This window comes from Spinacia oleracea, chromosome 6 (assembly GCF_020520425.1).
Source record: "Spinacia oleracea cultivar Varoflay chromosome 6, BTI_SOV_V1, whole genome shotgun sequence".
Taxonomy (NCBI): Eukaryota; Viridiplantae; Streptophyta; class Magnoliopsida; order Caryophyllales; family Amaranthaceae; genus Spinacia; species Spinacia oleracea.
This window is the reverse complement of record NC_079492.1, coordinates 129986557-130013224: the sequence shown is the minus strand read 5'-3', so window position 1 is coordinate 130013224 and position 26668 is coordinate 129986557. Positions and strand designations below refer to the sequence as shown.

Below are 26668 nucleotides of genomic sequence, written 5' to 3'. Positions count from 1 at the left end.
ACAGGCAAAAGAGCCTAGACACCACCAGAGAGTCAAGCATGTACTTCGTAGATTTCACCTTCTACGAGAGTTCGTTGAAAGAAAAGAAGTCGAGATAAGCAAAATTGGAACTGATGACAACATATCAGATCCATTAACTAAACCTCTGCCGCAGGCGAAGCACAACTCGCACACTGCAGCTATGGGAATCAAGCATATTGGAGAATGGCTTTGATGTCTCTGTTTAATGTTTTAAAGTTTTAGAGTTTAAATCTTTGTAAAACATTATTGGTTAATCATTCACAATAAATGAAAAGAATTCATTTTTCCATTTAATTTGTGGTTTATTAAATGATGAGTCCCTTCAATTTGACGATATATTCAAGATAGACTGTCAGGACCAGTCCTGTGACTAAGAAATGTCTATCAAGTGAACTTGAAAGTCAAATGTTGAAAATGGTCCCTAATCGAAGTTTTCTATAAAATTGGACGCATAGAAAACGTTAGACGATTAGAATGCAAGATGACTAGTAGTTCTGTTTCTTGAACTATGTGGACATGGCAATGTCATAATCATTTGCATAGATACTTACTTTGGGAAGACTAGTATCGGACAAGACCTATGAAACTTTACTGTAAGAGATGAAAGTCTGTCATAAGTAAATTTCATTAAATTATTAGACACTAAATCCTCAATACCTGAGTGATTTGAGATTACTTGTTTGAGAACTGGTTGCTTTGACGTTGACCAACCGTCGCACCGTAAAAGGAGGCTATAAAGGCAACGCTCAGGTAATCACCTATCAAACGAAGTCTAATCTCAAGATCGCAAGATTGGGATTGTCCTCCCATAAATCGGGATGAGATGCTTAAAAGTTGTACAAGGCCACTCGGAGAGCTAGAAACTGTGAAATGCATGGCCGTGCTCGGATGAATCATAGGCTATGATTATCTGTTTATTTGATCAGTTGAACTCTGAAACCGAGGAACACCTCTGGACATAATAAGGATGACAACTCTTACCTTATGTTCAAGAGCAAGCATCGAGCGACAAAGGAATTAGGAAATGCACACTTGTCCCTAAGGACAAGTGGGAGACTGAAGGAAATAATGCCCTTGGTCCAAGTATGCATTCTATGTTAAGTCTAATAAATGCGGTTCAGTGTTAATTAACAAGTTAATAATTCAGTGAGATCAAGTGAGCTGAATGCCTAGCTAGAGGCCGCTTCAGTTCAAGTGGAATTAATGATATTAATCCACAGCTTACTCTTGACTGAACCCGTAGGGTCACACAAATAGTACGTAAACGGATCAAGTATTTAATGGCATTAAATACTCTATCTATGGATATTCGGAATCGACGGATCTTGGTTTCAGTGGGAGCTGAGATCGTCACAGGCAAGAAATGAATACTCCGGAAACGATGATATTACCGGAAACGGAAATATGGATCGTATCGGAAATATAAATATTATCCAAGTCGTAGATGTTGCCGGAAACGGAAACATGGTACGTATCGGAAAATATTATCGGAAATGGAAATATTACCAGAATCGGAAATATTGCCGGAAACGGAAATATTGTCAGAATCGGAAATATTACCGGAATCGGAAAATAATTCCGGAAACAGAAATATTAAATATTTGTTCGAAACGGAAATTAATTCCGGAATCGGAAATGTTAAATATTGTTCGTATCGGAAATGAATTCCGGAATCGGAAATTTAATCGGAAGCGTATCGTACGAATAAGCATCGGACGAGGCCTGCCGGACGAGGCCCAGCACGAAGCCAGGCCATCGCCCAGCAAGCCAAGCGCGCCGCACAGACAGCCACGCCAGGCCCAGCGCAAGGCCAGGCCCAGCAGGCCGTGGCAGCGCGCACAGCGCGCGCGGGAGCTGCGTGGGCTTGCAGCTCGCGCAGGCCTCGCTGCGTGGGCTGCTGCTCGTGCGCACGCATGGGCGGCCCATCAAGGCTGCCGTGTGTGCGTGTGTAAGTGTTTGTGTTCGTGCACGTTTCCTAAAACGTGCAGAGTTCGGTTAATGATTAAATTCCTAATTCTATTTGATAAATTAATTAAATTAGAGTTCTTGTAGGATTCTAGGTTTAATTAATTTGTATCTAAATAGGATTCCAATTCCCTTTCCATACCCCTATAAATATGTGGCCTGGGTTCACAATTTATAACGAGTTTCAAAGTATTCAAAGTGAGTTTTTGAGAGAAAAATTCAGCCACACATCTTGCTCAAAAGTGCCGAAAATTCTAGTACCTTAAGGGCGATTCTAGTTGGTCAATCTTAAGGCGGATCCGGACGTGCTGTGGACTATCTACGGAGGGACGACACTTGGAGTCCTAAAGACTTGTTCTGGTTCGGTTCGGGCGCAGCTAGGGAGGGCACGCAACAAAGAGTATGCATCTAAATTATGCTATATGATTATGTGTAAATAATATGTAATCCTGGGTTAATGGTTGTTTCCGCATGATTTATGTAATATCATATGTATCATAACCTAACAGCCATGCCTCGCCAACTCTTGCGCCTTGTGTGTGGCCTAGGTGGTTCGGTCGTGCTTGGCTTTCATTGCCACGTCAACGTTCCATCGACCAATCATTGACGACTTCTATTTTTATTTTCTTATTTATTTATTTATTTTATTTTAGAAAAGATAAACTCTAAATACTTGAAGGGAATTAATTTATTTCCCTCATCCATTATTTTTCCTAGATTTCTCAATAGACGTTTATTTTATTTTTGTCTCTTCCATTCTTGAGCGATAGTTTCTCATTTCTTGCGCGCACACACGAAGCAACAACAATAGTTGTAGCCGTTGTGTTGTGTCGTGAGCCACCCCCTCCGTCCTTGCTCTCTTTTTGCGCCCGGTCACACTCATTCGTGATTGTGTCGTGCTTTAGGCCGGCTTGGTATAATTCCTCTTCTTCCTAATCTCCTATATTTTAAATTATCTTTTAAATTATGATTAATATTGGATTTTGATTGATTATTATGCTGGGATTGGTTATGAACACCAAAATTGAGGATTTTGATGATTAGATTGTTGATGACTATTTTTATTTGAACGACATTAAATTTCAGATTTTGGTTTATTAAATAAACCTTCAATTTTTATGGGTTTAAATGATTTTAATGATGATTTTAATGATAATTTAGGGTTAGGGTTTTGGTTTAAACCTTGTGACTAATTGATTAACATAATTAGATGGCAATTTTAATTATGGTAATCAATAATAGTTTTCAGATTCATTAAAAGTCTTTAAGTATCAATTTTTAACGATTTTAAACATGAAATTAATTAAATTTCATGCTAGGATTTTAAACGATTAATTAGAATTATTATTTTGGTGATTAACGATTAATTTCTAATTAATTCAAGCATTTTAAAACTAAAAAAAATTACTGGAAATTTAATGAACATGGATAATAAGTAAGTTTTCATTATTTTAATGATAGGAGGAGATTTCTAAATTAGTGGATTGAATCACAACGTGGCCCCCGTACTTAGGTATTCAATGTACGTACAAGTCTAGGATGACCAACTTATTTTCATGTAAATACATGTGGTGATTTTATATCGTGATTCATGTTACTTGGAACATTTATGGATTCATGTTTGAATGTGTGAGCAAGCATGTTATGGATATTGTTTATGTTTGTTGAGATGAAGTGAACAAGCATGTTATGGTTGGTTATGTTTGTTGAATTTAAATAACAACCATGTTGTCCAAGTAGTATGTTATGCATGTATCGTTTTATTCGCATGCAAGGAATTATTTATGCTATTGTACGTAAAGTCTAGCATGTTATGAGCCAAGTTTATTCCGTGCCTTATTGCACTATTTCAGTAACCACGTATGAAGGGTCTGCTCATGTAAGTTACCGCATGTGTAGGGTAGACTTTTAAGTCATATTTATTAAGTCACATATGAAAGGTTTGCTCACGTAAGCCATCGCATATGTAGAAATAGTCAAGGTGAATTGAATTAGGAATTATTCGTGCCTAGAGCACAACCCTCATGTTAACAGGCATGTTGTGGACTCAATAGTATGTTGAGGAACAATGGAGTAATTTCACTTGAGTCTTGAATGTGTTGATCACAAGTCCTAATGATTCTAAATGAATTATTGTTTGGTTGTTCGTTTATTAAATGTCTTACTTGATTGTGTCTTGAGTCGGCTTTGTGAATAAAATATTAATAAACGTAAAGTGCAATCTGAACAAGCTTCAAAACTCTTGGAACATGTATATATACCTTGAGAATGAACAATGGGGGGAGTACCTTACCAAGGGGTTTGTACTCCTATGCATGATACAAGACGTTGTTTCATTTATTTTATGCGCTGGAATTCCGTCGGTATGGTCCGACAATTGGGTTATTATTGTTATTATATTTTGGTGTTTGGTGGGCTCCCAACACCCGTCCAATGGACATTCTTTTATATACCCGTTCGAAACTTATTCTAATTAATCTATGAGTCAAGAGTCGAGTCTTGTCCTCATGATTAATTGTTTACTTAGGTGGCTTTTGCATGTGTTTTAATTTATTGTTGGAATGGAGCATGTTAGATATAGGATCTCATTCTAGCTTGTTTGTACTCAGCTTTCGCTGATTACGTGCTTTGTGTTTTGGTCATGACCTTTGCCTTAATGACCCTATGATGATCCATCATTTGCACTTGCATTGTTGGGGAGTAGAATATTAATAAACAGGTTGGTAGACATGACTTGCAAGAGAAGTTATCTAGCAAAGGGATTGGTTGAGCGAGTTGTTTTCTCTTGCATTGTTTTAAACTCTATTTATTTAATTAGTCTAGACTATAACGTTTTCAATTAGTTAATGGATTTTGATTTAAAGTATTTTGGTTTGGGTCGTTATGGTTCCAACTTGTATGGAGGCCATTAACTATTATTTATTGTTTTAAAATTAGTTAATTCCGCTGCGTAATTATGATATTAGCCTTAACTGTTATCACGGTGGCGGTAATACTTTGGCAATTATATTCCTTATTTTAAAGTTGGAAAATGGTTTTATAAAAGCATGAAATTATTAGGGTGTTACAACTTAGGAGTAACCCTCGTACGGAGGGGCTCCTAATGTACTATTCTTCTTACCTTTTCAAAAAAAAAAAAACAAAAAAAATGTCAATATCATAATCGTTTTGTCTAGATCATGTCCATATATCCGAACCCGACCATATGTGCAAACAGAACCGATATGTCCATATCATGTCCAGATCATAACCCATATATTCAGATCAAAATCGACCTGTCTAGATAAGAACCCATATGTTCGAATCAAAACCGGTCAGTCCAAGATTTGTACAGATCATGTTCAAATCAGAACCCATATGTCTAAATTAGAATCGATCAATCCAAGTCATAACCGATATGTGCAGAATATGTTTAGATTAAAGCCGATCTATCTAGATCATGTATATAGCATGCTCCAATGTCCAGATCGTAACCGATATAACCAAATCATGTCCAGATCATAACAAATCTATCTAGATCATGAGCAAAGTCAAATAAATGATGTGAAATTTTAATAACAATATTATAAATTTGAATAACATTTATTTTATATGTAAATCGTATGAATAATTGTAGTTTTTTAATTTAAATCTTAATTATAAAAATCACCAAAGCGGAGTTGAGAACATTCAGAACCGGGAAAAAAAAATGGTGAACTAAACGAGACCTTAGCTGACCCATTTATTTCTGTGACGATGTTGTTTCCATTTTCATTTTGCCTCTTTCCATGCCTTTAAAAACTCGGTAGGAGTTTGAACGCCAAATCTGAAATTTGAAAAACAGTTGAATAACGGAATAGACAAAATAAACAAAAGAAATAAGCAAAATACAGGAACCATAATTCACTCCACTCCTTCATCGCAAAAAGCTCCCTCACTTTCTCTCGCGCTCATTTTCGCCCCCTTTTTCTCTGTAATTCTACGTTCTAGGGTTAGGGTTCTTAAAAAAAATTCTCCAAAATTCTCCTAATTCCTATCTCAAAATCTACATAAGTTCCACTACTGAAACAATGAGAACCAATTGTTGCCACAAGTTATTGGCATTCAATCTGAAATTCCTTAATTTCTTGCAATTTTTCCTCGGATTTTCGACTGTGATTTACTCCGCTTACTTGCTAAATCAGTGGCAAAGCCAAGCTCCAGTTGTTCCTTCGCCTCCATCTCCAGCTCCGCCGCCGAATTATCTTCCTTCTCTTACCACCATTGGAGGATCGCTAGATGTTGCTGATCGGATTGAGTCCTATAATCTCGGCGTCGAATTTGTCTCGGGGTCGGAAATCAATTTGGTCTCGCATTTGCATTTCATTCAGCTTCCTGCTCCATGGTATAATTTGCTCAAAATCTCAGCATTTTGGATTTTTTTTTTCTTTACAATTTTGCTAAGTTTTTGCTATTATGAGGTGTATTATAGTATTATTAATTTTTTAAAAGTTGTTTTTGATCAATGTTGGAGTGTATGTTTTGGCGAAATCTGAAATGTTATACTTTGATCCGTTTCCTTCTAGTTATGCATTTAGATTATGTGATGGAATGTGGAATTGCTTTTCTTTTGTTTGTAGTGGTATTTTATTAATTTGAGCTTAGCTAATCAAAGTGTAAAATTTGTTGTCATAATGTACCACAATGTGAGTTAATGCATCAACTCAACAGAAGAATGGAAGAGTTATTTGTGGCAGAGAAATCAGTAACACCTCTGACTAGCAAAGCTTGTTCTTCTTGAAGAGGCTAAAATTTCTGTTGTATGAGTAATTTCCCCTCTGTATGTGCTTGCCAGACGTGTTCTAAGCTCTAGAGTAGGCATGGCCTTCAATTCATTAAGTAGATTTCGAAAAGTGGCGAATGCTAGAAACCATTAACCCTAGGTTTTAAAACTTGATGATTTGGTTGTATTTTAAAGGCTCCAATCCAAAGAAGGTGGATTATTGTATTGTATCAGTGCTTGCAGTGTATTTTACAGTTATTAATAATCCTCTTTCACTATCATCTACAAATTCCCGGGTTTCCATTTGAGAAAATTTTACTCAAGTTTGTCACTATAGGTGAATTACGTGAAGCTTGTTTTAAAAGAACTTGATTCCCTGTTGAAATAGCGAAGCTAAGTAATTTAAAAACCATTTGGGTTTTATTGGGCTGTTTTTTGTTGCAGGTTCGTATACTTATTGATGGTGGTTGGTGGTATACTATGCTGTATGTCTTGCATTGGTCACATTGCAGCTGAAGGATTAAGTGGTTGTTGCCTCTGCTTTGTATCCTTTGACGAGTAAAAAAAAACACTCATGCCTTCTTTTAGCAAATGGTGTATTCCAGCCGGCATCAGACTAGACTTTTTGTGTGTGTTCTATAGTACGTTTTAGATTCTTAATGCTTCTAGATGTCGAGTCACTCTAATTCTGGCATGTACTCGCAATTGTACTCAAAACCTGTTTTATGTGATTTGGATGATGTCGTTAAAAGGAACATTCTAGAATATGTGTTTGTCTAGCAATTGTGTGACTTTTCCTTTACGTGTAAAATAATTAGTACATTTTCCTTTCAATTGTGCTCATTTTACTTGAAGCAGCTGCGGTGGTATTTATTGCAGCTGACCGATATTGGGATAAGGTTAGTTCATGTGAACCAAATAACTTGAGTCTCCTATTTGATGCATGTACAAAAAGTCTTTTCTGCTTTGATTTAATATTCGTTCCATTTTGACTAGTCTTTGTCAATGTTGTGTAGGATCTTCCTTATGACCCAACTGGGGAGCTTGAGAAGCTTAAATCCTTTGTTGAAGAGAATGTTGATATATGCAAGTGGCTGGGCCTTACTTTGCTCAGTGTCCAGGTATATCATTCTTTTTTTGATAATTGGATCTAGTCCATTCTAGAAAGTTTCATCAATCACCACCACCGACAGATATACCCTGAAACTAGCCTCTTCTTTTAAACTTCAATCCCCTGGCAGCTGGTGTTGATATCTATTCTCCTCTATTATTCTGTCCAGGAAGCACAAAACACAAATTAATGCTTTGACATATCAGTTTTGGGGTCTGTTTTTGTTCAAGTGTTGATTTATTCTGCATAAAACTATGTCTTGGTGGTTATTTTGGAGGTGAAAGACGTGCTTATCTTTTTATTTATTTTGTGTCTGCCAGACAATATCATGTCCGTTATGAAGCAAAAATAGATTATTTCCCATATATACATATTTAACTAAAGAGGAAGTATTATTTCATGAGCATGAAGAGAAGTCTTAAAGTCTATGAGCATCTTCATGAGGCTTAATTATTTAACATAATATGAACTTGGATATTGTGTCATCTGAATTGGTTACATTAGATAATCCGGATATTCCCTTCAAAGGAGGTTTTGCTTGTGGAATGAGGTTGAATGAAAAGGGAATGGTGAATTGGTGATAGACTGATAGCACCCTTGACAAGACAAGTTGGTTAGCATCATTGAGAAGCCCAGTCTATTGAAGAAGAGATGATGTACTAGTTCTGATTTGAAGAAAACGAGGGCATTGGAAAGAAAAGGGTGAAGCTGATTAGTTAAAGGATTTGTGTTCAGAATTCAGAATTTAGGAAGGTGCATATGTGTTGTGCGAGTAAGTGTTCACATCTTCATACTTTGAGCTCTAACTTCAGAATAGGAATAAAATTTTACAAGTTTCTGTTGTATAAGCATAAATTGCAACACGTGACACTTCTATCCACTGGTTTATGTTACTCTTATTTTTTAAGAAACACCATTTATCACGCCAGTAGCTGTTCTCGTGACACAGAATCAAAGATGTTGACAAAGATTATTTTAGAGAAAGTGTCATAGAACTCGCATATTGTGGTATAGACGATGAGCAACACTTTTGGTATAAAATAGGTTATTGAAGGCATTAAGCTCCTAAGTAATACAATGTGTTTACACCTTTTCCAAAGGAATGAAGTAGTCCAATAATCAGGATGAAGTTATGGTACTTTTAGAAAGAAAGCATGGTACAGAAAGAGGCTTGAGTTGGAAATATAATTTGGCAAATTACAAACATGAAGCTCTGAGGACTGTTGGATGTGGAAGATTTTCCGGTAACAGTTTACTGATAGGTGAAAGAAAGCTTATGTTTCTTGGTTTTGAGGCACACAAGTTGTGATGTATGAATCCAAGACAGACAATCACCTATCACCTGGGTACAGAATCTTACAACGTGAGCATTTTGAGAATAGTTAATGTTGCACATTCGATTTGTTGAATGGGCACAGATGTTTTAATGCTTCAGACAGGCTATGAGGGAAATGGCCCAAAGCATTCTGTTTTTGCTTAAATATTCTTGTTTTCTATTGCATGTCAAGGCAGCAAAAGTATACAGAAAGTTTTTACTGTGGAATATTCAATGATGAAAACTTCTTTGCAATTAGACCACCTCTGCTGCTGGCAGTTGATTTCTTTTTCTTTCATATTTCCTCCTTTGATGGGGTATTACCGAAGTAGAACTCCTCCATGTTAAGAACCTTGCCGAGCTTTAAAATTATGGCACGTTACATAAAGAAGTTCTTTTGTATTGATCTCCTCAGCTTTGTACATGTGCAAAGGTGGTAGTATTCAATCATGTTGGACAAATGCTATAGATTATTTGTATATTCTCATTTGGGCTTGTACATTGTAAATTCTATTAAGACTTTGTTGATTGTCTTACGGAATGGCTTATATTCACATGAAGTTGTTCACTTCATAAATAGCATAGCTACTAGCTACAATCTAGCTATTGCATGAGTATTTTTTTGAAATTTTGTTCAATTGGGAAATCCATAGTGAAGCTTACAGTTGTTCTTTCTTACCAACTTCACAGTAAATAATCTTGCATCTGAATTTACATGAAGGTAAGGGAAATTTATTGATTTCCTAGACTATAGGGAAGGTGAGAAGCTTCTACATGTATTAGTAATTCAGTCCCATAAAAAAAGAGTAATCCAAGAATCTTGTAACAATGGCATTACATTACAACCACACACTCTCGGGCATACAAACACTTGAACGCACCCTCACACACATCTGATTGATTACAACTGTGATTTCTTTAAATGTGCATCTTGTACCAAGCCAACAATCTGAAATGCTCATTTGAATAGTGATTTTGCAAAGATGACATGCTAGTTTTTGAGTTTTGGGATAAATCTTGACAGATGTTAAATCTTATTCTGGAATAATTAACTGCATACTCATGTTCTAACCGAAAGTTTATGTTTTGGGTCATCTTATCATGAGCAGACCTGTGCAGCACACAGCAGAATGTGAATCACTACTTCCTCTGACCCAATATAAATTTCATGTTGGACTAACTTTTGCATTTTATTATGAGTGGATATAATCAATCAAAAGCGGATGGAGGGGAAAACTGGAAAAGTAAGAGTGTGTTGTGATAAGGAGAAAAAGAAGTTGATCTGAAGAAAGAGGAAATAACAGTTAGTTTAAAACCATTAGCTTTTACTCAAAACATAATTTCTTTTCTTGACATTGCAATGTGGTAATGTGGAGACTTGGTTATTTCAAAATGTGAATATCTTTTAAGACTTAACTGCAGTGTTACTATTTGATATACCCAGTTCTCTTACCGTTTAGTCAATTTTCTATGGTATTTTAGGCATTGTCGCTCCTGTTATCATTGGTCCTCCGAGCTATGATTTCTACTTCAAGAGAAGAGCCTGATGTTGAGGAAGGTGATGCTTCTGGGAGAGATAGCACAAGGAACCCACTGCTTTACTCTCAATCTAATCAATCGTCTGCGACAGTAAAGGGTGAAGGAAGGGGGGCTGGTTCTGACATCTGGACGACACAGATAAGACAGAAGGTACTTGCTCTAAAGGAAGCTGTTAATTATTCTGCATTGATGATTTTTTCTCTCCTGAATCTTTTGTTTAAACGTATAAGTTGTTCCGGGTACATAAATCCTGACATGCTGAGATTTAAGGGTAATAGGCTATTAGAGTTTATCTTTTCTAATTTTGCTGATTATCTCTGCGAATTCAGTTCAGAAGAAATTGAGGTGGACAAACAAGATGAGTCATTAAATCATTAATACGCACTTTTTGATTCTTGTTAAGTGTTGTTCAAATCTTGAAATGATTTCAGAGTATAGTTTCTTTTGGTCAACCATGATGCATGTTTTATACTGAGTTACTGCTGGATCCGTAACTGCTTCATCTGTGCCCATTTAATACCATCATCAAAGTAAAACCAATATAATATTGATTAGGATCAATATGACAAAATATTTCCAGAGATCATCAGTAACTTGATGCTTTCTTAATCCTTTAGGATTCACTCTTCCCTGTGTCAAATACTCATATTCCTTCCATGTATACCAACAAACATAAATTTGCTCAGGTAAATGAGTTAGCCATAGTGTCTTGAACTGTGGCAAATTGGCAATGATTCTTGATTTCTTTTCATGAGACATTTTCTAAATGGAAATACCACTTCTCTACAACTAAAACCTGAAGTGATTAGAGTTGAAATTAGCTATACATGAAATTGCTTTTCCTGCTTCTAATCCATTCTTGTTTCGGTTCAATTGGATTAAAAATTTTAACTGAACTGCTGAAGCATTCTATAATTATTTTTACTGCTCTTAAGCATTAATTATCCAGACTTATTATGTGGTGGGAAGGCTTCGTGTTTTTTTATTTTTATTATATTCCCTCGTCTTTACCGCCAGTGGAAGCATGTTGTCCTGTATCTAAATTTTGCAGCATACTAAGATGCAATTCTATATTTGCAGTATGGACTGAACAATGAGTCATCAAGAAATCAGTCTCTGAATGCACCATCTGGTACGACTTCCTAGTTCTCAATAAGGCAGGTATCATCCTAAACAACGAAGAGAAGTGGTAAATACCACATTCGGATCAGAGCTAATGGACAATTTCAATGTATAGTTACCCAATTCTTCATTTTCTCTATTCCTGGGAAATAATCTTCTGTTTGGTTTGATATAAATCTAATCAAGTTGTGTTCTATCCCTGAACTTTGAGGTTATTGAATGCCCTGTATGAAGTTTTGGAAATCAATCTATTTAGTTATTACTTATTAGCACACAACATATCGCTGTTTAGGTACTGCAAGTCGTCAAAAGAGGAAGAGAGGTGTACATTCATGTGGCATTAGAAAGGTCATAATTTCATTGGTCATTCATTGTTTGCCTTATTTAGGTAATCGTGTTAAATCTCTTTCATGCTCTTAGTTAATCAATCACCGACCATTTCTTTGATTAGTCTGTAGATATTTTTTTTGCTGGAGTCCTGTACATCTGTCACTTTCCGTACATCTGGAAATTGCTGAAATTCACATTCTTAACATTATATTCCCATTATAACTGATGGCTTTATTAGGTCCCCCCCCCCCCCCCCCCCTAGGGTGTGGCATATAACAGTGTAGCCGAGGCTGCGTGTATGTTTCATGTGCTCCTCGCACAGCTATACATTGTACGGTACACACTCTGATTGAATGGAGTTTGGAACTTGAATCCTGCTTACTCCATCACGGAGTTTTAACTTTTTGAGTGAGCATGTCAACTAGGTGCAGAACTAATGTGAATACCACCTTGCATTCGCAGTAGATTAGTACTTCGTACAATAATGTTTGATTCTATACTGAAGTAGATTAGGAAAGACGTAAAATTTCCTCGAGTTAATTAAACTTTATAAACTTTCACGTTTTGGATCGGTATTACTCCATAGCTAGTATTTTCTTGGTTAGGCATTTACCAAAGTAGTTGACAGAATTGTGCATATTTTTGAGAAGCTGCTAGTAAACATTTCTTTCTGACAGCTGGATTGGCTACATCAAAGCGACGCCATTTCCCTGTACAAAAGGCCCACAATAGTCACTGTAAGTCTGGAACCCTCACATATTCATTTTGTACCTGCAATTTTCTGGGACCAGATATTGGAAGTTGGCCTAAAATGTTAGGTTCATTACGGCGTGATACAGTTTCGAGCGATCTTGATGAATCTATTTTGCATACACTTCTTATCTTTTACTGATATACTACGATGTCTCTGTTATTAAGGTATTTGGAAAAGTAACTCCGTAGAATCAAATGAGCATTCCTGTCATGATGAAATCTTGGATTAGTACATAATACCTTTAGATCGTGTACTTATCCTATCCTGTTTTTTCTGACAAATTTCTATTCATAATATCAATTTTTAACGACCTCTATTATATAAGTCAACTCTTGAGTATTTTGGCGTCCACGTAAAATATAGATAATACCCTTACTTAAAGTTTAAATTGTTGGAAAAACATTTAATCTTAAAGCATTACTTGTATGTAAAATTAAAATTTTGAAAATATTCGCACGCATCATGTGCATCAAGCTGTAGTGTTAGAGGTGTAGAAGCTAATAACTTTCATGGTTTGGAAATCTCCCTTCAACTGTTATGCACATGGCAAACATCCTCTCCTTCAAGACTATTTAACCTCCTCCACTATTGAATTACACCTATTCATATGTATTTTTAACTATTGAATTACAACTAGTTACAACAACCTCCTCCACTATTGAATTTGTAACGATTTAATTTATATTTTAATTGTATATGTATTTTTAAGAACAATCAAGATCAAAGCAGGAGCATTAATTTCCCTTGTTAACATCCTACACTACAAGAAAATAACAAAATTCCGACCGCAAAATATAGTCGGAAAAAGAGCGTTTTTGGTCGCTAAAAACTTTACCGACTAAAAATGGTCGAAAAAGGGTTGTCGATAATATTCTGGTCGGAAATTGGCCAAATTCCGACTAAAAAGTAGTCGCTAACAATTTACGACTACTTTAACGACTACAAATAGTCGAAATATTACCGACTACTTAAGTAGTCGTAAAATTACCGACTATTTGTTAGTCGGTAAACACCGACCATTTTGTTAGTCGGAAAATTAACGAGTAATAAAGTGGTCGGTATTTCGTAATTTTCCGACCGGAGAGGTTGTCGGTAATTTTATAACAAAAATAAAAAAAAAATCAAATCCATCCACTGGGAATACCCAGCGAATGGTGTGAACCAAAACATACAAATAGTTTGATTTCCTAGCTTCAATTATGTGGAGTGGAGTGGAGCATATATAGATATACAAAATTGAATAATTAACTACCAAAAGTTATATTAGCAAATAAATTATAAGTAATGTCAAAAATTTTATTACACACTAGATCTAAAAACGGTCGGCAAATAATTTTTTACCGACTATTTTATAAACGGTCGGCAAATAATTTTTTACGACTACTTACAAGTAGTCGTAAAACTTTCTTTCAACGACCACTCACAATGTAGTCGGAATTTACCGACTACAATAAGTGGTCGCTAAAAGAATTTGGTCGGTAAAAGTGGTCGGTAAATTTTTTTCGAAATTTTGTTTTGGTCGACTTAATTCACGACTATTAGATAGTCGTAGTTTACCTGTAAAGTAGTCGTAAATTACCGACCACCAATTATTAGTCGGTAAATATTAAATTTAACGACCATCTTTCATTTAGTCGGAAAAACCAAATTTTACCGACTACTTTCACTTCGGTCGGGAAATTCAGTCGCAAAATCACTGTTTTCTTGTAGTGCTAGACAGGTATGTAGTTCAGGTTTGGGTTTGGGTTTGGGTTTGGGTTTGGGTTTAATCCAATCGAGGTCAAATTTAGTTCAAGTCTATTCTTCCTTTGATCTCCTGTGCAAATGGGTATTAAAAACTAACCATATTATTAAAATTCGGTGTACTTTACTGCTTCCTCCGTTTCAAAAAAAATTGTAACACTTTTAATTTTGTCACTATTCATATATTAACTTTGACGGTATATTTTTACTAATTTACTACGGAGTAGATAGATATCATTGTATATTTTCATAATCTCAAAATTTTAAGATACATTTACCGTTAAAGTTGTGTCACTTGACAAACGTACTAATTAAAGCATTGCAATTTTTATGAAAAAAAAAGAAATAGGTAATAGAAGGAGGATGGAGGAGGCACTTCTTTCTTAAACTTTCTTTTTCTTTTGTAAAACTATTTACAACACACCAAATTGGTTTCTTTCCTTTACAAATAGAAATTATTTTGTTTAAAAAATAAATAAGATTGCCAACAATACCTCCCACATTTGCGGTACGTCTTATATGAGGCCGATATACACATAAATAACTGATTTCAACAATAAAAAAATATAATCTATACTAATATATTAAAAGGCGTTCTTAATAATGTATACGTGTCACGTATACCTATACTCATTACGCCACGTCACCACTAATTAGCATCATGACATGTCATTACAACAAAAAAATATGTAACAAGGATCAAACACTAGACCTCTTTGTTAAAGGTTACACTTCTTACCATCTTAGCCAACCACAACTTATGTTACAACTTTCTACATAAACATATATATTCTTTTGAAGTTAAATAATACATTAAATAAAAGTGAATGCAAAAAAAGAAGGAAAAAAAAGATAACGATTACTTAAGTTATAAATGTTCCGTTATTACTTTTCTAGCTTAAGCCTCAAAAACAAAAAAAAACAAAAAACGGCGTAATAAATCAACTAATTTTGAAGAAAAGTATCCAACTTTGTTTTGATTTTCGAATGTGGGGTTTCATATTTGGGAAAGTTGTTGATCGGCCACTAATCTTGTGTCACCACCGTAATTCGATGTCATTTGATGTCGACGAAGACTCCATCTATATGTGCACATATTTAAAAAATAAATATACCCGAATGAAATTAAGAAATCGGGGCAACGCCCGGGCCACACACTAGTTATATAATGATAAAGTGTAACTATTTGATTGATTAGGTTAATTAAACATAACTATTGGATCACAATGTACAACTACTTCATATTTGATTTAAAGGTACAACTATCTAGTGAGAAGTTGGTCTTATACATCACCGCCATATGTATAGGTTTTTTATACTCCATTATTATTAAAATTATTTTGTAGGCCAAATCCCAATTTATGTAATAAAAACAAATGGGAAAAAAATACAAAAAAGTGTGTAGGCCAAATATTAATGGGTTTGGTAGTTTTTTCTAAAATGGCAACACTTAAGAGCCAAGTCTTAAAAGGCAAATAGGTGTCATTTCCCTAATTTTAAGTGGGGTTAGCTTAGATTTTAGACTTTTAGCTAAATAATATTGGACCCCAAAAAAATGGTACTCCCAACAAAATATGGTGACCTTTAAATTTCCTTGATTTGCACCGTTGTTTTTGTTGCTCTTTTGGTAAAATTAAAAACAGTTGGGTTTACTATGTTGTTATTCCATGAATTCTGATCCTTCTAGATGTGTTAGTTAGCCCATTAATTATTATGGGCCACTTTGAGTACTACGTATTTGAGTACCAACTACCAAGTACTCCGTATATCAACTAGCTCTATATGACTATATGTACTGATATATATACCAATGATGGTTTGACCTAGTGATTAAGACTGAGGGTCTGTGTATAATAGGTTTCAGATTTGAATCTTTCTGCCTCCATTTATAATTTATATGGCCTATGTACTGATGTACACGATTCGTGCGTTGGTTTATGAACATAGTACGATTAAAAAAAAGAAAAAAAAAGAAAAAGGTTCTACTATGTTTTTAACCTAACACGTAATACTCCGTATTAAATAATGGTCGACCGTGTTATATACTAAAGTCCGAAGAGTGCTCACTTCATCATGTTTGCCGTTGTTGTTGAGACCAAAAACCACTTACTATATACTCCGTAATTTCTTTAGTTCTTTTTTTACTACGGAGTAGTCGATAGTTTAACTTTTGATACTATTTATCTAATTTAATTTGACTATCAACTACGAAGTATGATTTATACTTAAGAAAAAAAAATTACTCATGCAGGATTGTAGGGTGTTATTATAATTGTCTCATTGTATATATTATAATATCAACTTTCATAATTTTTTTCCATTGATAATTAAAGATATTACTTTGACTTTTACTTTGACTTTTATATTATTATTGAGATTGACAAACATGATAAGAAAAATGTCTAAATTAAAGAAGTACTTCCTCCGTTTTTTTTTCTTGTTCCATTTTGGTTGGGCACAGATATTAAGAAAGGAAGTAAATATCAAGAATGCACATATGATAACTAACAAATTAGGTAAAAAATATTAGGTATTAATGGTAAAAATTAAATATGCATAACGGTAAAATTGAGTTTGGTGTGTGAACACACCAAAAAAAAAACATGTGTGTATACCATAAAAAGAAGCAAGTAATTTAAAACGTCCTTAAAATAAAAATGGTGCAAGTAAAGAAAAATGGAGGAAGTATATAGAAAACTTGAGATTACTAGGTTTTCTTTATTTTTTATTATTATTTAATTGTTCTGTTGTTATTTACATGACACAATCATTTAGTCATGTTTGCCAATACACGATTTTAAACATTATTATTTCCTCCGTTCCGATATATCGCACCATTTGTTTTTTACACTATTCACACTACGACTTTAGTCATTTTTTGTGATTCGTACGTAAGGAAATTTTAGTCATGTGCGGTCATGTTAGATTCGTATCGATATATATTTTCTAAAAATTATTATTTTTTATAATTTTACTTGCACACGATTTGAGATATTAAGAGTCAAAATAATGATTAGTGGAGTAAAAGTCAACCATGGTGCAATATTTCCGGAACGGAGTATATATACAATTATGGATAAGAAAAAATTATAAAAAGTTGATATTTAAATAAAATTTATTGAGACGGATCTAACAAGACCTCACACGATTGATTGTTATTAAGTATAAATCACAAAAGAAAGTCAAAAGAGATTGAACTAATTAATAGTGTTCAAAATTCAATTATATCATGTAAATAAGAATGGAGAACGTATTTATTTACCGCTTCTTATGTCTTTTATGGTGATATATTTTATCCGTTTACAGATATGATGCATGTTGAAGCAAATTACATGGTAGGTTTACAAATATTTTATACACTCTTTGGAGCAAATTACATGGTAGGTTAAATATAATTAATAAGATATTAGGTGGTAGGGAAATGCAACCACAGACAATATAACACCTAACAAATAATTTAGCTCATTATTGTCATGTGCATATATGATAAATGGCACCTTTTTTTTTTTCCTTTTTTCTTTTTTTCTAAAATGAACAAATGTATAATTAAATTAATCATTTACTAGTGTTTGCCTGTTTGGTTTGGCTTTTGTTAAGGTGTTGACTTTCTTTTTAACTTTGACTTTGCTATTCCTCATTAAATTAATCATTAATGCAGGTTAATTAAGGAAGACTTTCTTGGCTTATTACATAAAGGTTAGCTAGAGGCTAGTCACACGAATGTACTCCGCACTTAATTTACCATCAAATTAAAATTAATTTAATAATGGAAAACTACGTCTATCTGCTTTTTTGGCATTTTAATTGTAAATGCGATTTTGTAAATATTTTTGTCAAACTTTCAGTAATCAGTACTGAAAAATTAATTTAAATTTTAATTTGATGGTAAATTAAGGGCGGAGTACATTCGTGTAAAGACTATTTAATTCCGAGTTGTATCTTTAGTTACGCCTTGTTTAGTACTCTCCGTTCTCCGAACTTTTTCTCACTCTCCTTTTGGGATCGCTTCATTAAAAAATAAAAAATAAAACCGCAGACAAATACCACTATTTAGCTCCAATTTGATTCATTTTGTGGGACTAATTTTCTTATTGCAATATACTCTCTCTCCAAAAATCAAAAAAAAAAAAAAAAAAACTAATCACAAGTACTCACCCACATAATAAATTAATAGAGTAAGATCAACTCAACGATCTTTCTTTTTTTTTTGAGTAATAAGAGGAGGGTCAAGCCCTTATATTAAAACATAAGAAGAAAAAACTTAACATCAAAAAACCAAAGAATCAACTCAACGATCATGACATGTGTATTCTGCGGGTTCTTGCTGAGTCATGCTCGGATTTCTCTCAATAACGTTAGGCAGCTAGGCTGAACACCCACCCAAAACCTTTTTGGGTGGATGTTCTTCCATTTTCGACACCCTGTAGCTGGGTGGGAGTACGAGTACAGAGTAGTATCATATCATCTACTACGTATAAGAATATAAAATGTTACACTTGCAAACGTTAGGAGAAAAAAAAAAAAAAGAGCTGAGGAAGATTATTTAATGCCACCAAACATGACATATGCGGGGATATTATATGATGGAGACAGATGACAAGAATCAGATCCAATACTCTCTATCTTTCTATCTTGAGTACAGTTAAAATACACACTGAAGACAGCAGATATAATTTTAATCAGAATAAATACACATTTTTCAACAATTTCCTTCAAAAACAGATGAGGATTATGAGGAGAAAGATTAGCAATGTTGGAGTTAGTTACCCATTGATGCACAAAAACAATACACTTGGAATATTAATGATTTAATTAGGAGTAATAAACAAAGATTAACGCGCGGGAAACAACAGCCATTTACGCGTTGATCATCATCACCATCATCATCATCGTCGTGGTGTCCATTCAAGCAGAGACTCCTCTACAAGTTGTTCAAGAAGTTTCCCTTCAATTTCCTTGCCTATACTGTCAACTTGAAATCTTATTTGTTCATTCCATCCTTTTCCTATAACTTCCTTCCTAACCAGCTTCTCCACCAAACAGTGGTTGTCCCCACCATCAACAACTGATAGGAACTTCACCTCACCCGGCAACAATTCCTTAATCCAAGCCCACACCTTATCTGTCAATGTCTCACCCTCCACCAAGTAACCGTTGCTGGTTCTGAATCCTGTAATGTCCACAAGTGCTGCATTAACACAGTCGAATATCAGCTTCCTCCTCGATCTTAGTTGCCTTCTTCTCGCTTCGTGTAATGGCTCTTTGGCGCTCAGATCGATGTATTTATCTCTTAAAAGGGGGTCTAATGGGCAGTCTGGGGAGTGCCATCTACTCAAGTGTGAACCCACTTGTCCCTCGTCGTCATTGAGGCCTGCTATCGTTAGTAAGGATTGAACTAAGTAAAGATATTCAACCTCATCATCCTCCGCTCCTCCTAGGGACATAAAAGGGGAGTTCATAGGATAATTAGTGGCTGTTTCTGCAAAGGGTTCTTCCCACGATAACGTCCTTGCAATTGATCCGATTGGTGGTGATTTATCGATCAAGTTAGACTTGCCAAGACAAACAGGGATGTGTTCTCCTGTTAGGAAATGTCAAGTCAGTAAATAAAGCTGAAAACCATGGAAGTGCAATGATGGGATGTAAATATCAACAAACATGTGCAAAAAATTAGAAAAACTGTATACCATGAAGGTTTGGGTCGATGCTACGAGAGCAACCGAGCAAGGTACTGTCATCCTCTTCAAACGGGGTTTGCAGGACTGAGATCGGGCTTGGTTGTTCCTGATTCTCTCCTTGAATTGCAGATGTTCCTGCCTGGGATACAGAAAACCTCTGTAAGACCAAGAAGCTTACTTTTACACAATGCACTTCGAGTATTAAAAAAAATGCAAGAACTTGTAATGTATACCCAGATAACGAAACAGAAAATTAGACTTTCTTTTTCAAGAAAAGCAAAGTCCAGCAGCCTGAAAGACTGTGGAAGTGGTAAAAGAATTTTGACATGACCTAATAAATTAGATCTGCTAGCAAAAGCTTCAGTAATGCTAAAATGGGATACATAAACGAAATGCACGGTGCAAAACCTTATGCATGTCATAGGGATTATTATAATTACCTGCTGAGAAGGTATGCTTTGTCCAAGTATGGTATCATTAAGATCTATCATAACATTTCCACTATGCAACCGTGATGTCGGGGAGAGAACCACCTCTGAATGGTCATTGCTTGTCCTTCCAGGAGGTGTCAGGGATCCTGGTGTTTCAGCTGTTGCCAATTGAGATTCATCATTAGCAACGGATTTGCTGGACTTTTCTTTCTTAGATTTCTTATTCCTTGAGAAAAACAAACTTGTGACTTTCCCAGTGAATGAGGTCTTTGATACTTTTGCCTTTATTATCTCCTTCGAAGATCCTGCCTTGCAAAGTGCTGGATTGTTGACTTCAACATTTAGCCTTTCTCCATAAGCTGTAGATGAAACAGGGACTGATTTTGATCTCAAAAGATTTCTGGGAGAACTGTCACCACTTTCTATGACATCCATATTGCTATTCAGGTATGGAGTTGATCCCCTGGGATCTTCATCTTTATTGTTGTTATCCTCAACTTCACATATTTCGGAGTTCTTGATCTCAGAAAGTGCAAGCATTTCACCCAGTGTACTGGAACTTCTTCGAATGTGCCTTTGTCCATGATTACTATTAATGTTATTATTATTATTATTATTATTACCACCATTTGATGCCATCATGGCCCATCTCTCAGAAAGTCTCTTTTTTGCTTCTCTACAAACTGACGACTCTGGGGAATAAGATGCACGGCTGAAAGATGACGAAGAGAACGGACTATCAAATCTATTGACATAATCCCAAGAATGCCTTGATGTCGGCGACATAACTTCAGAATCACTAAGATTTTCAGCTGCAAATTCATTTTCAGATTTTTCGAAAGAACTTTCATCCCCTGTATAGCCATTAGAGAACACAGAAGAAAGAAGAGTTTCATCTCTTCGATGACCTGCCAAATTTTCACGCATCTGCTGTGTGATTTCCTTGGCAACTTCCCTTGCTTCTCGGGCCTCCTCATCTTCTGGTTCTTCAAAGAAACTTTCACTAGGTAGAACTCGCGGTGAGGACGGAGTTGAGGAGATAACTGCCTGAGATTCAGTAGGCTTAACAGGACTAGGTTTCAACACTACTATCCGGGTGGGCTGAATAGGACTATCACTAACTTTCCAGGACGATATAGTAGGTGGAAATCCACTATGCTGGTTTTCCCATACATTAACTTGGTTCAGCGAAACTTGCTTCTTTGATTGATTTTCGTTCCTCTTTGCAAATTTGTCCTCAGTCACCATTTTAGAAGGTCTGAGGACAGTAATGCGCTTGGTCTCTGGAGATGGAGAAATGGAGTCCCCTATATAGAATTGCTGAGAAAACAAAGAATTCGGCTCTTGAAGAACTTTCAGAAATAAGTCCCCGTTGGAACTCAACACATCTAAAGCCTCTTGAAACTCCTTGGTCTGTCGTAGCTTCTCATCCGTGGCAAGGCGTTTTGCTTCTACAAACTTTTGACGAATGAGTGCCAACTTTTTATCATTCATATTTTCAGCAATCCTTCCTTTTTGAGGCGATTTATCTCTTCTACAGTTTGTTCTTTGAGATTGCTGCCAGATTTCATATATGTCCTTATATTCATTCTGATCTCGATGGGGATGAACATCGCAAAAGCCGTGTTCTTCCTCATAATATCCTACTGGTATCTCTGAATGACTATTTCGAGAATAAATTCTTGAATGAATCCTCTGGGAAGCCAAATCAGGCTGTTGCTGAGGAATCACATCAAGTCCCATCAACTTCGCCACCACATTAGGTGGTTTCTGTATTGTTTCCAAGTCCTTTGACATTTCTTGAGCTATTAACATCTTTACAGGAGTTCCATTAGGTTTTCTGTTCGATGAAGATCTCCTTAAGTCGGAGACCATCTGTAAACCAAACAAACCATAAAAAGGAGATCATATATCAACTTGGCTAGACATAATAGCCATGCGTAAGTATGCATAGCAAAATAAAACTATCAAACAACAGAAAAACTTTTTACTTACCACTTTATCTTCCATCTCATCTATGGCAATGCTCGACATCCTAGAGACATCTGAACGACTTCTTGATAAAGAAGAACCTACAAAATGATCAGCTTATTGTCAATGGAGCTAGTTCCATAGTTTGCAAGTTTTCTACAAATGTATGCTCATATTGGACATAATAGACTCATGGTAGCTCAATAGATGCTAGCAAGCTGCAAACAAGCAGTCTTAAATCAATGGCAGTTCTCCGTTATCTAGAGCAAATCAAACAGAAGATTTCCATAAACCATTTGTGTTACCCTGCATGTAATTAAGGCAAGGGATTTGAAGTTTGCACATGTCTAAGTTTACGCATAAGTGACTCCGTCAGAAAGAATTATTGACTGTAAGGGAACAAAGAATCACCATCGTTATAAGGCTTGTCAGTGAGAAGCCGGTTTCCAGACATGCTGGAAGTTAAGTCGAAGAGGTTGACCATTCTTCCCAAACATCCTGGCACAGGCTTCTCAGAACTGCGAGGTTTACCATTCAGTTGAATCCCATTCATTTCAGCACCTGCCACAAAATGTTTCAAATCTTTGCATCAGACAATGTTTAATCAATGTTACAGAAAAGATGACCAAATTAAAGCATCTAATGGATGAACTTCAAATCCCGATTCTTGTAGTCTTTAACAAAAGAAATGCAAATACATAATTCCACGCACCAAAGCGGGAAAAAACAGAATAACTGAGATTGAGTATCATATACAGATGTTTAACCATTCAAAGAACGAATGAATGGGCAACTTTCTCCGCCATAATGGCATGAACATGTACATATCATTCTCGCGTACATTGAAAGAACAAAAAGCAGCTCAAACACAAAAAGGAAAGGAGCTAAAACATCTCGAGCCTAGTTCGAAACATGGATGGGAAAATTTTGAGGAAGATCAAATGCAATGCCCACAACTTATATCCAGGGAAACAAACCCCATATAAAGGTCCTCCTCAGTCTTAACACGGACCTCTCAATGTCAGAGCTGAAAAGGCAGGGGAACAAACAGGAGCAAAGCATAGAAGAATAAAAGAGAAAAGTTTAGCAGACTAATCAGAATTATAGGGACTAATCCACTGATTTCTACTGTATACCCAAATGATATTTCACATCAAATATAACAGAACAACAACTAACAGCCAGCGTAAATCTCAAGGAAATCAATCAATCTCCATCCCACAAAATCTAAATTAAAATTAAAATTAAATAAAAACCCCATCATCATCAACATGATTGTTCAACCCACATTCCTAGCCAACCACTATAATCAACAAATCAAATTAATAATTAGCTTGATTCTGGGCACTTTCACATACCAAATATTGTAAATTTACTAGTAACAATCAGCAACCAAATCATTGGTAAATCATTCAGTAAAAAGAAAAACAATTTGTCTTTATATAATAACTAAAAGTAAATTAAATAAATTGATCGAGTAAAAAGGGGTTAAATTGGACTATTTCAGTAATATTTACAGTGAATTTAAGCACTTACCCAGATGAAATTTCACATCAAATTTCAGAAATCTCAAACTTTCAGAAAAATCCCAACAAAAAAACCCAGAAATCACCAAATAACTCAACCCACATTCCAATCTAGATACCAAAAGGTGAGAAATTTAGCTTAATTTACCCACAATTGCATGATTTACCCAAAAAAAACAAAAAAAAAAAGTGGGAAAAAAGAGGAAAAGTTAACTGAAACAAAAGCTGAGATTTTACAAAAAGCAGCCAGGGAAAAAAAGAAAAAGAGTAACATAAAAAAGTACATAAATAAACAAAAGCAAAAATAAAATAAAAATCAGAAAAAGTATTAGATTCTGAAAGTACCTTAGAAGAGAGAGAAGTGAGATCGGATTAGTGCAGACAAAATCAAATCCAACCCCCAAAAAAAACTCAGAAATCCCAGAAAAATGCAGTCTTGGGAAGAAAAAGTAGGTGAAAGAAGAGTGTAGCAGAAATGGGCATTTTTCAGGTGAGTAGGTGAGGGTGGTGCACGGCCGAATGCGCGGCGGTGGAAGCGGTGGTGAGTGGTAGTGGTGGTGGTGGTGGTAGAAAAATAAGAGAGTGTAAGAAACTGCAAAATTTTGAGTTTTGTTGGTATTTTTGTATTGAATGTTTCCTATTCTATACTCTTTTCTTGCAAGTCTTATCGCTTTCTCTCTCCTAATATTTTTGTGTGTTTGTGAGAGAAGTGGGGTGGAGTTTTCTTTATTATTTTATCATTTTTAATTTAATTTATTTAAAAATAATTTTTTAATTTATTTGTTTTGTCTCACTCACTCACTCACTTTGAGAGCCTATTTAGCACATACCGTGTTGTTTTTTGATTAATTTTAATTGTTTTTTTGTGATTAATAAATATAACGTGTTAGGAATTGAGGATTGTGGGGTTGATTACGTAATTTAGGTATTTTATTTCACGAGTTTCGGAGTATTGCGGAAAAGGGGGGAGGAAGAAAGGCGGAGTGAAAAAAGAGTTTTGTAGACTTTTTTTTGCTCGTTAACCATAAAATTGGAAGTATTCCATATTTAACCATTGGTTGCCCGTTGGAGCATACAATTTTTTTGGGTTAGTAAGGTGAAGGGTCATATTGGATCGAAAACTTTATCGGGCAAATTCGATGGTGATTAATTGAAATAATAAGACCACTCTCACTAGGGTGCGTTCTATTCACCTGATTTTCACTTATTTTTTCTGAATTTATCTTATTTGAACTTATCTGAACTTAACTGAACTTATTTGAACTTATCGAAACTTATTTTTCCTGAAATAAGTGAAAATAAGGTGAACAGAACGGGAAAAAAAAATCTCTATCACTATCTCTCTATCACTTTCTTACTCCTCCACATTAGTTTTCTCACAAATAATTTTTTGTAAAAAAATTCATCCCACCAATGAATTAAAAAAATCTCCTCGCCACTCTTTTATACCCCGTAACTATTAGGTCCTGTTTCGTTCACTTTATTTCTCCTGATCTGGTCTGATCTGATCTGAACTTATTTTTTCTAATATGATCTGATCGGAACTTATTTTTTCTGATCTGATCTGATCTGATTTTTCAGAATTAAGTTTAAACAAAAATCTATATTTTTTAGTATTAAACGACTTACGTGTAAAATAAATGTTACACAAATTTATATTCCCTCCGTCCCAAAATTATCTTCCTGCTTTCCTAAACGAGCGTCCCAAAATTATCTTCCTGTTTCTAATTTTGGCTACTAATCTCCCCACTTTCTCATGTACTATATTAATTAAAATTGAATTGAAAACCCCACCCATGTACTATATTTCACTTTTTCCATGTACTATATTCTCTTTCACATGTACTTTATTCCACTTTTCCATACAACTCAATCATCATTTGTACTATATTCCACTTTTTCATGTACTATATTCAACTTTTCTTAAAATTCGTGTTTTTAGTCAAACAGGAAGATAATTATGGGACGGAGGGAGTAATATTGTTATTATTTATTTGAGTTTGCTCATGATTAAACTATTCCTTATACTTCCTCCGTTTTTTAATACTCGCAACGTTTGGACTTTTTCCACTATTTATATAATCTACTTTGACTATTCGTAGTGTTTTTTATATAAGATAAAACATGGTCATGTGGGATCTTGTTAGCGTCTCAGTGTATATTTTCAAAATATCAACTTTTTATAATTTTTGCATAAAGATAATTTAAGATATAAATGATCAAAGTTGTGCATTGGCATGCGTGAAACTAACAAACGTTGCGAGTATTAAAAGACGGAGGAAGTATTAGATAGACCTATACATGATCTAGATAGAGGGGTTATGATCTGGACATATCAGTTCTGATCTGGACATGATCTAGAGAGATCGGTTTTGATCGAAATAGATCGATTCAAATTTGGACATGATTGTTAGGTTATGA

General features: G+C 35.1%; 2 protein-coding genes across 4 annotated transcripts; one reads left to right on the top strand and one right to left on the bottom strand.

The window, feature by feature from the left end:
• The first annotated feature begins 5734 nt into the window (after window positions 1-5734).
• Window positions 5735-12091, top strand: LOC110796947 (tetraspanin-18). Its single transcript, XM_022002046.2, has 6 exons — window positions 5735-6349; window positions 7172-7271; window positions 7546-7626; window positions 7744-7848; window positions 10636-10842; window positions 11773-12091. The coding sequence occupies exons 1-6, from the start codon at window positions 6036-6038 to the stop codon at window positions 11836-11838; spliced, it is 873 nt and encodes a 290-aa protein (XP_021857738.1). The 5' UTR covers window positions 5735-6035; the 3' UTR covers window positions 11839-12091.
• Window positions 12092-19235: 7144 nt separating this feature from the next.
• Window positions 19236-25258, bottom strand: LOC110796948 (uncharacterized). 3 transcript variants are annotated; one of them, XM_022002048.2, is made up of 6 exons: window positions 24593-25258; window positions 23133-23282; window positions 22746-22822; window positions 20760-22625; window positions 20329-20458; window positions 19236-20222 (listed from the first exon to the last, which is right to left on the bottom strand). In XM_022002048.2, exons 2-6 carry the CDS (start codon window positions 23272-23274, stop codon window positions 19528-19530), a joined length of 2910 nt encoding a protein of 969 aa, XP_021857740.1. In that variant the 5' UTR covers window positions 23275-23282; window positions 24593-25258; the 3' UTR covers window positions 19236-19527. The 3 variants fall into 3 exon arrangements, with proteins under 3 accessions (XP_021857740.1, XP_021857739.1, XP_056687552.1); XM_022002047.2 differs by having other exon boundaries at window positions 20329-20476; window positions 24593-24958; XM_056831574.1 differs by lacking the exon at window positions 24593-25258 and adding an exon at window positions 24258-24397 and having other exon boundaries at window positions 20329-20476.
• Between the last annotated feature and the right edge of the window lie 1410 nt (window positions 25259-26668).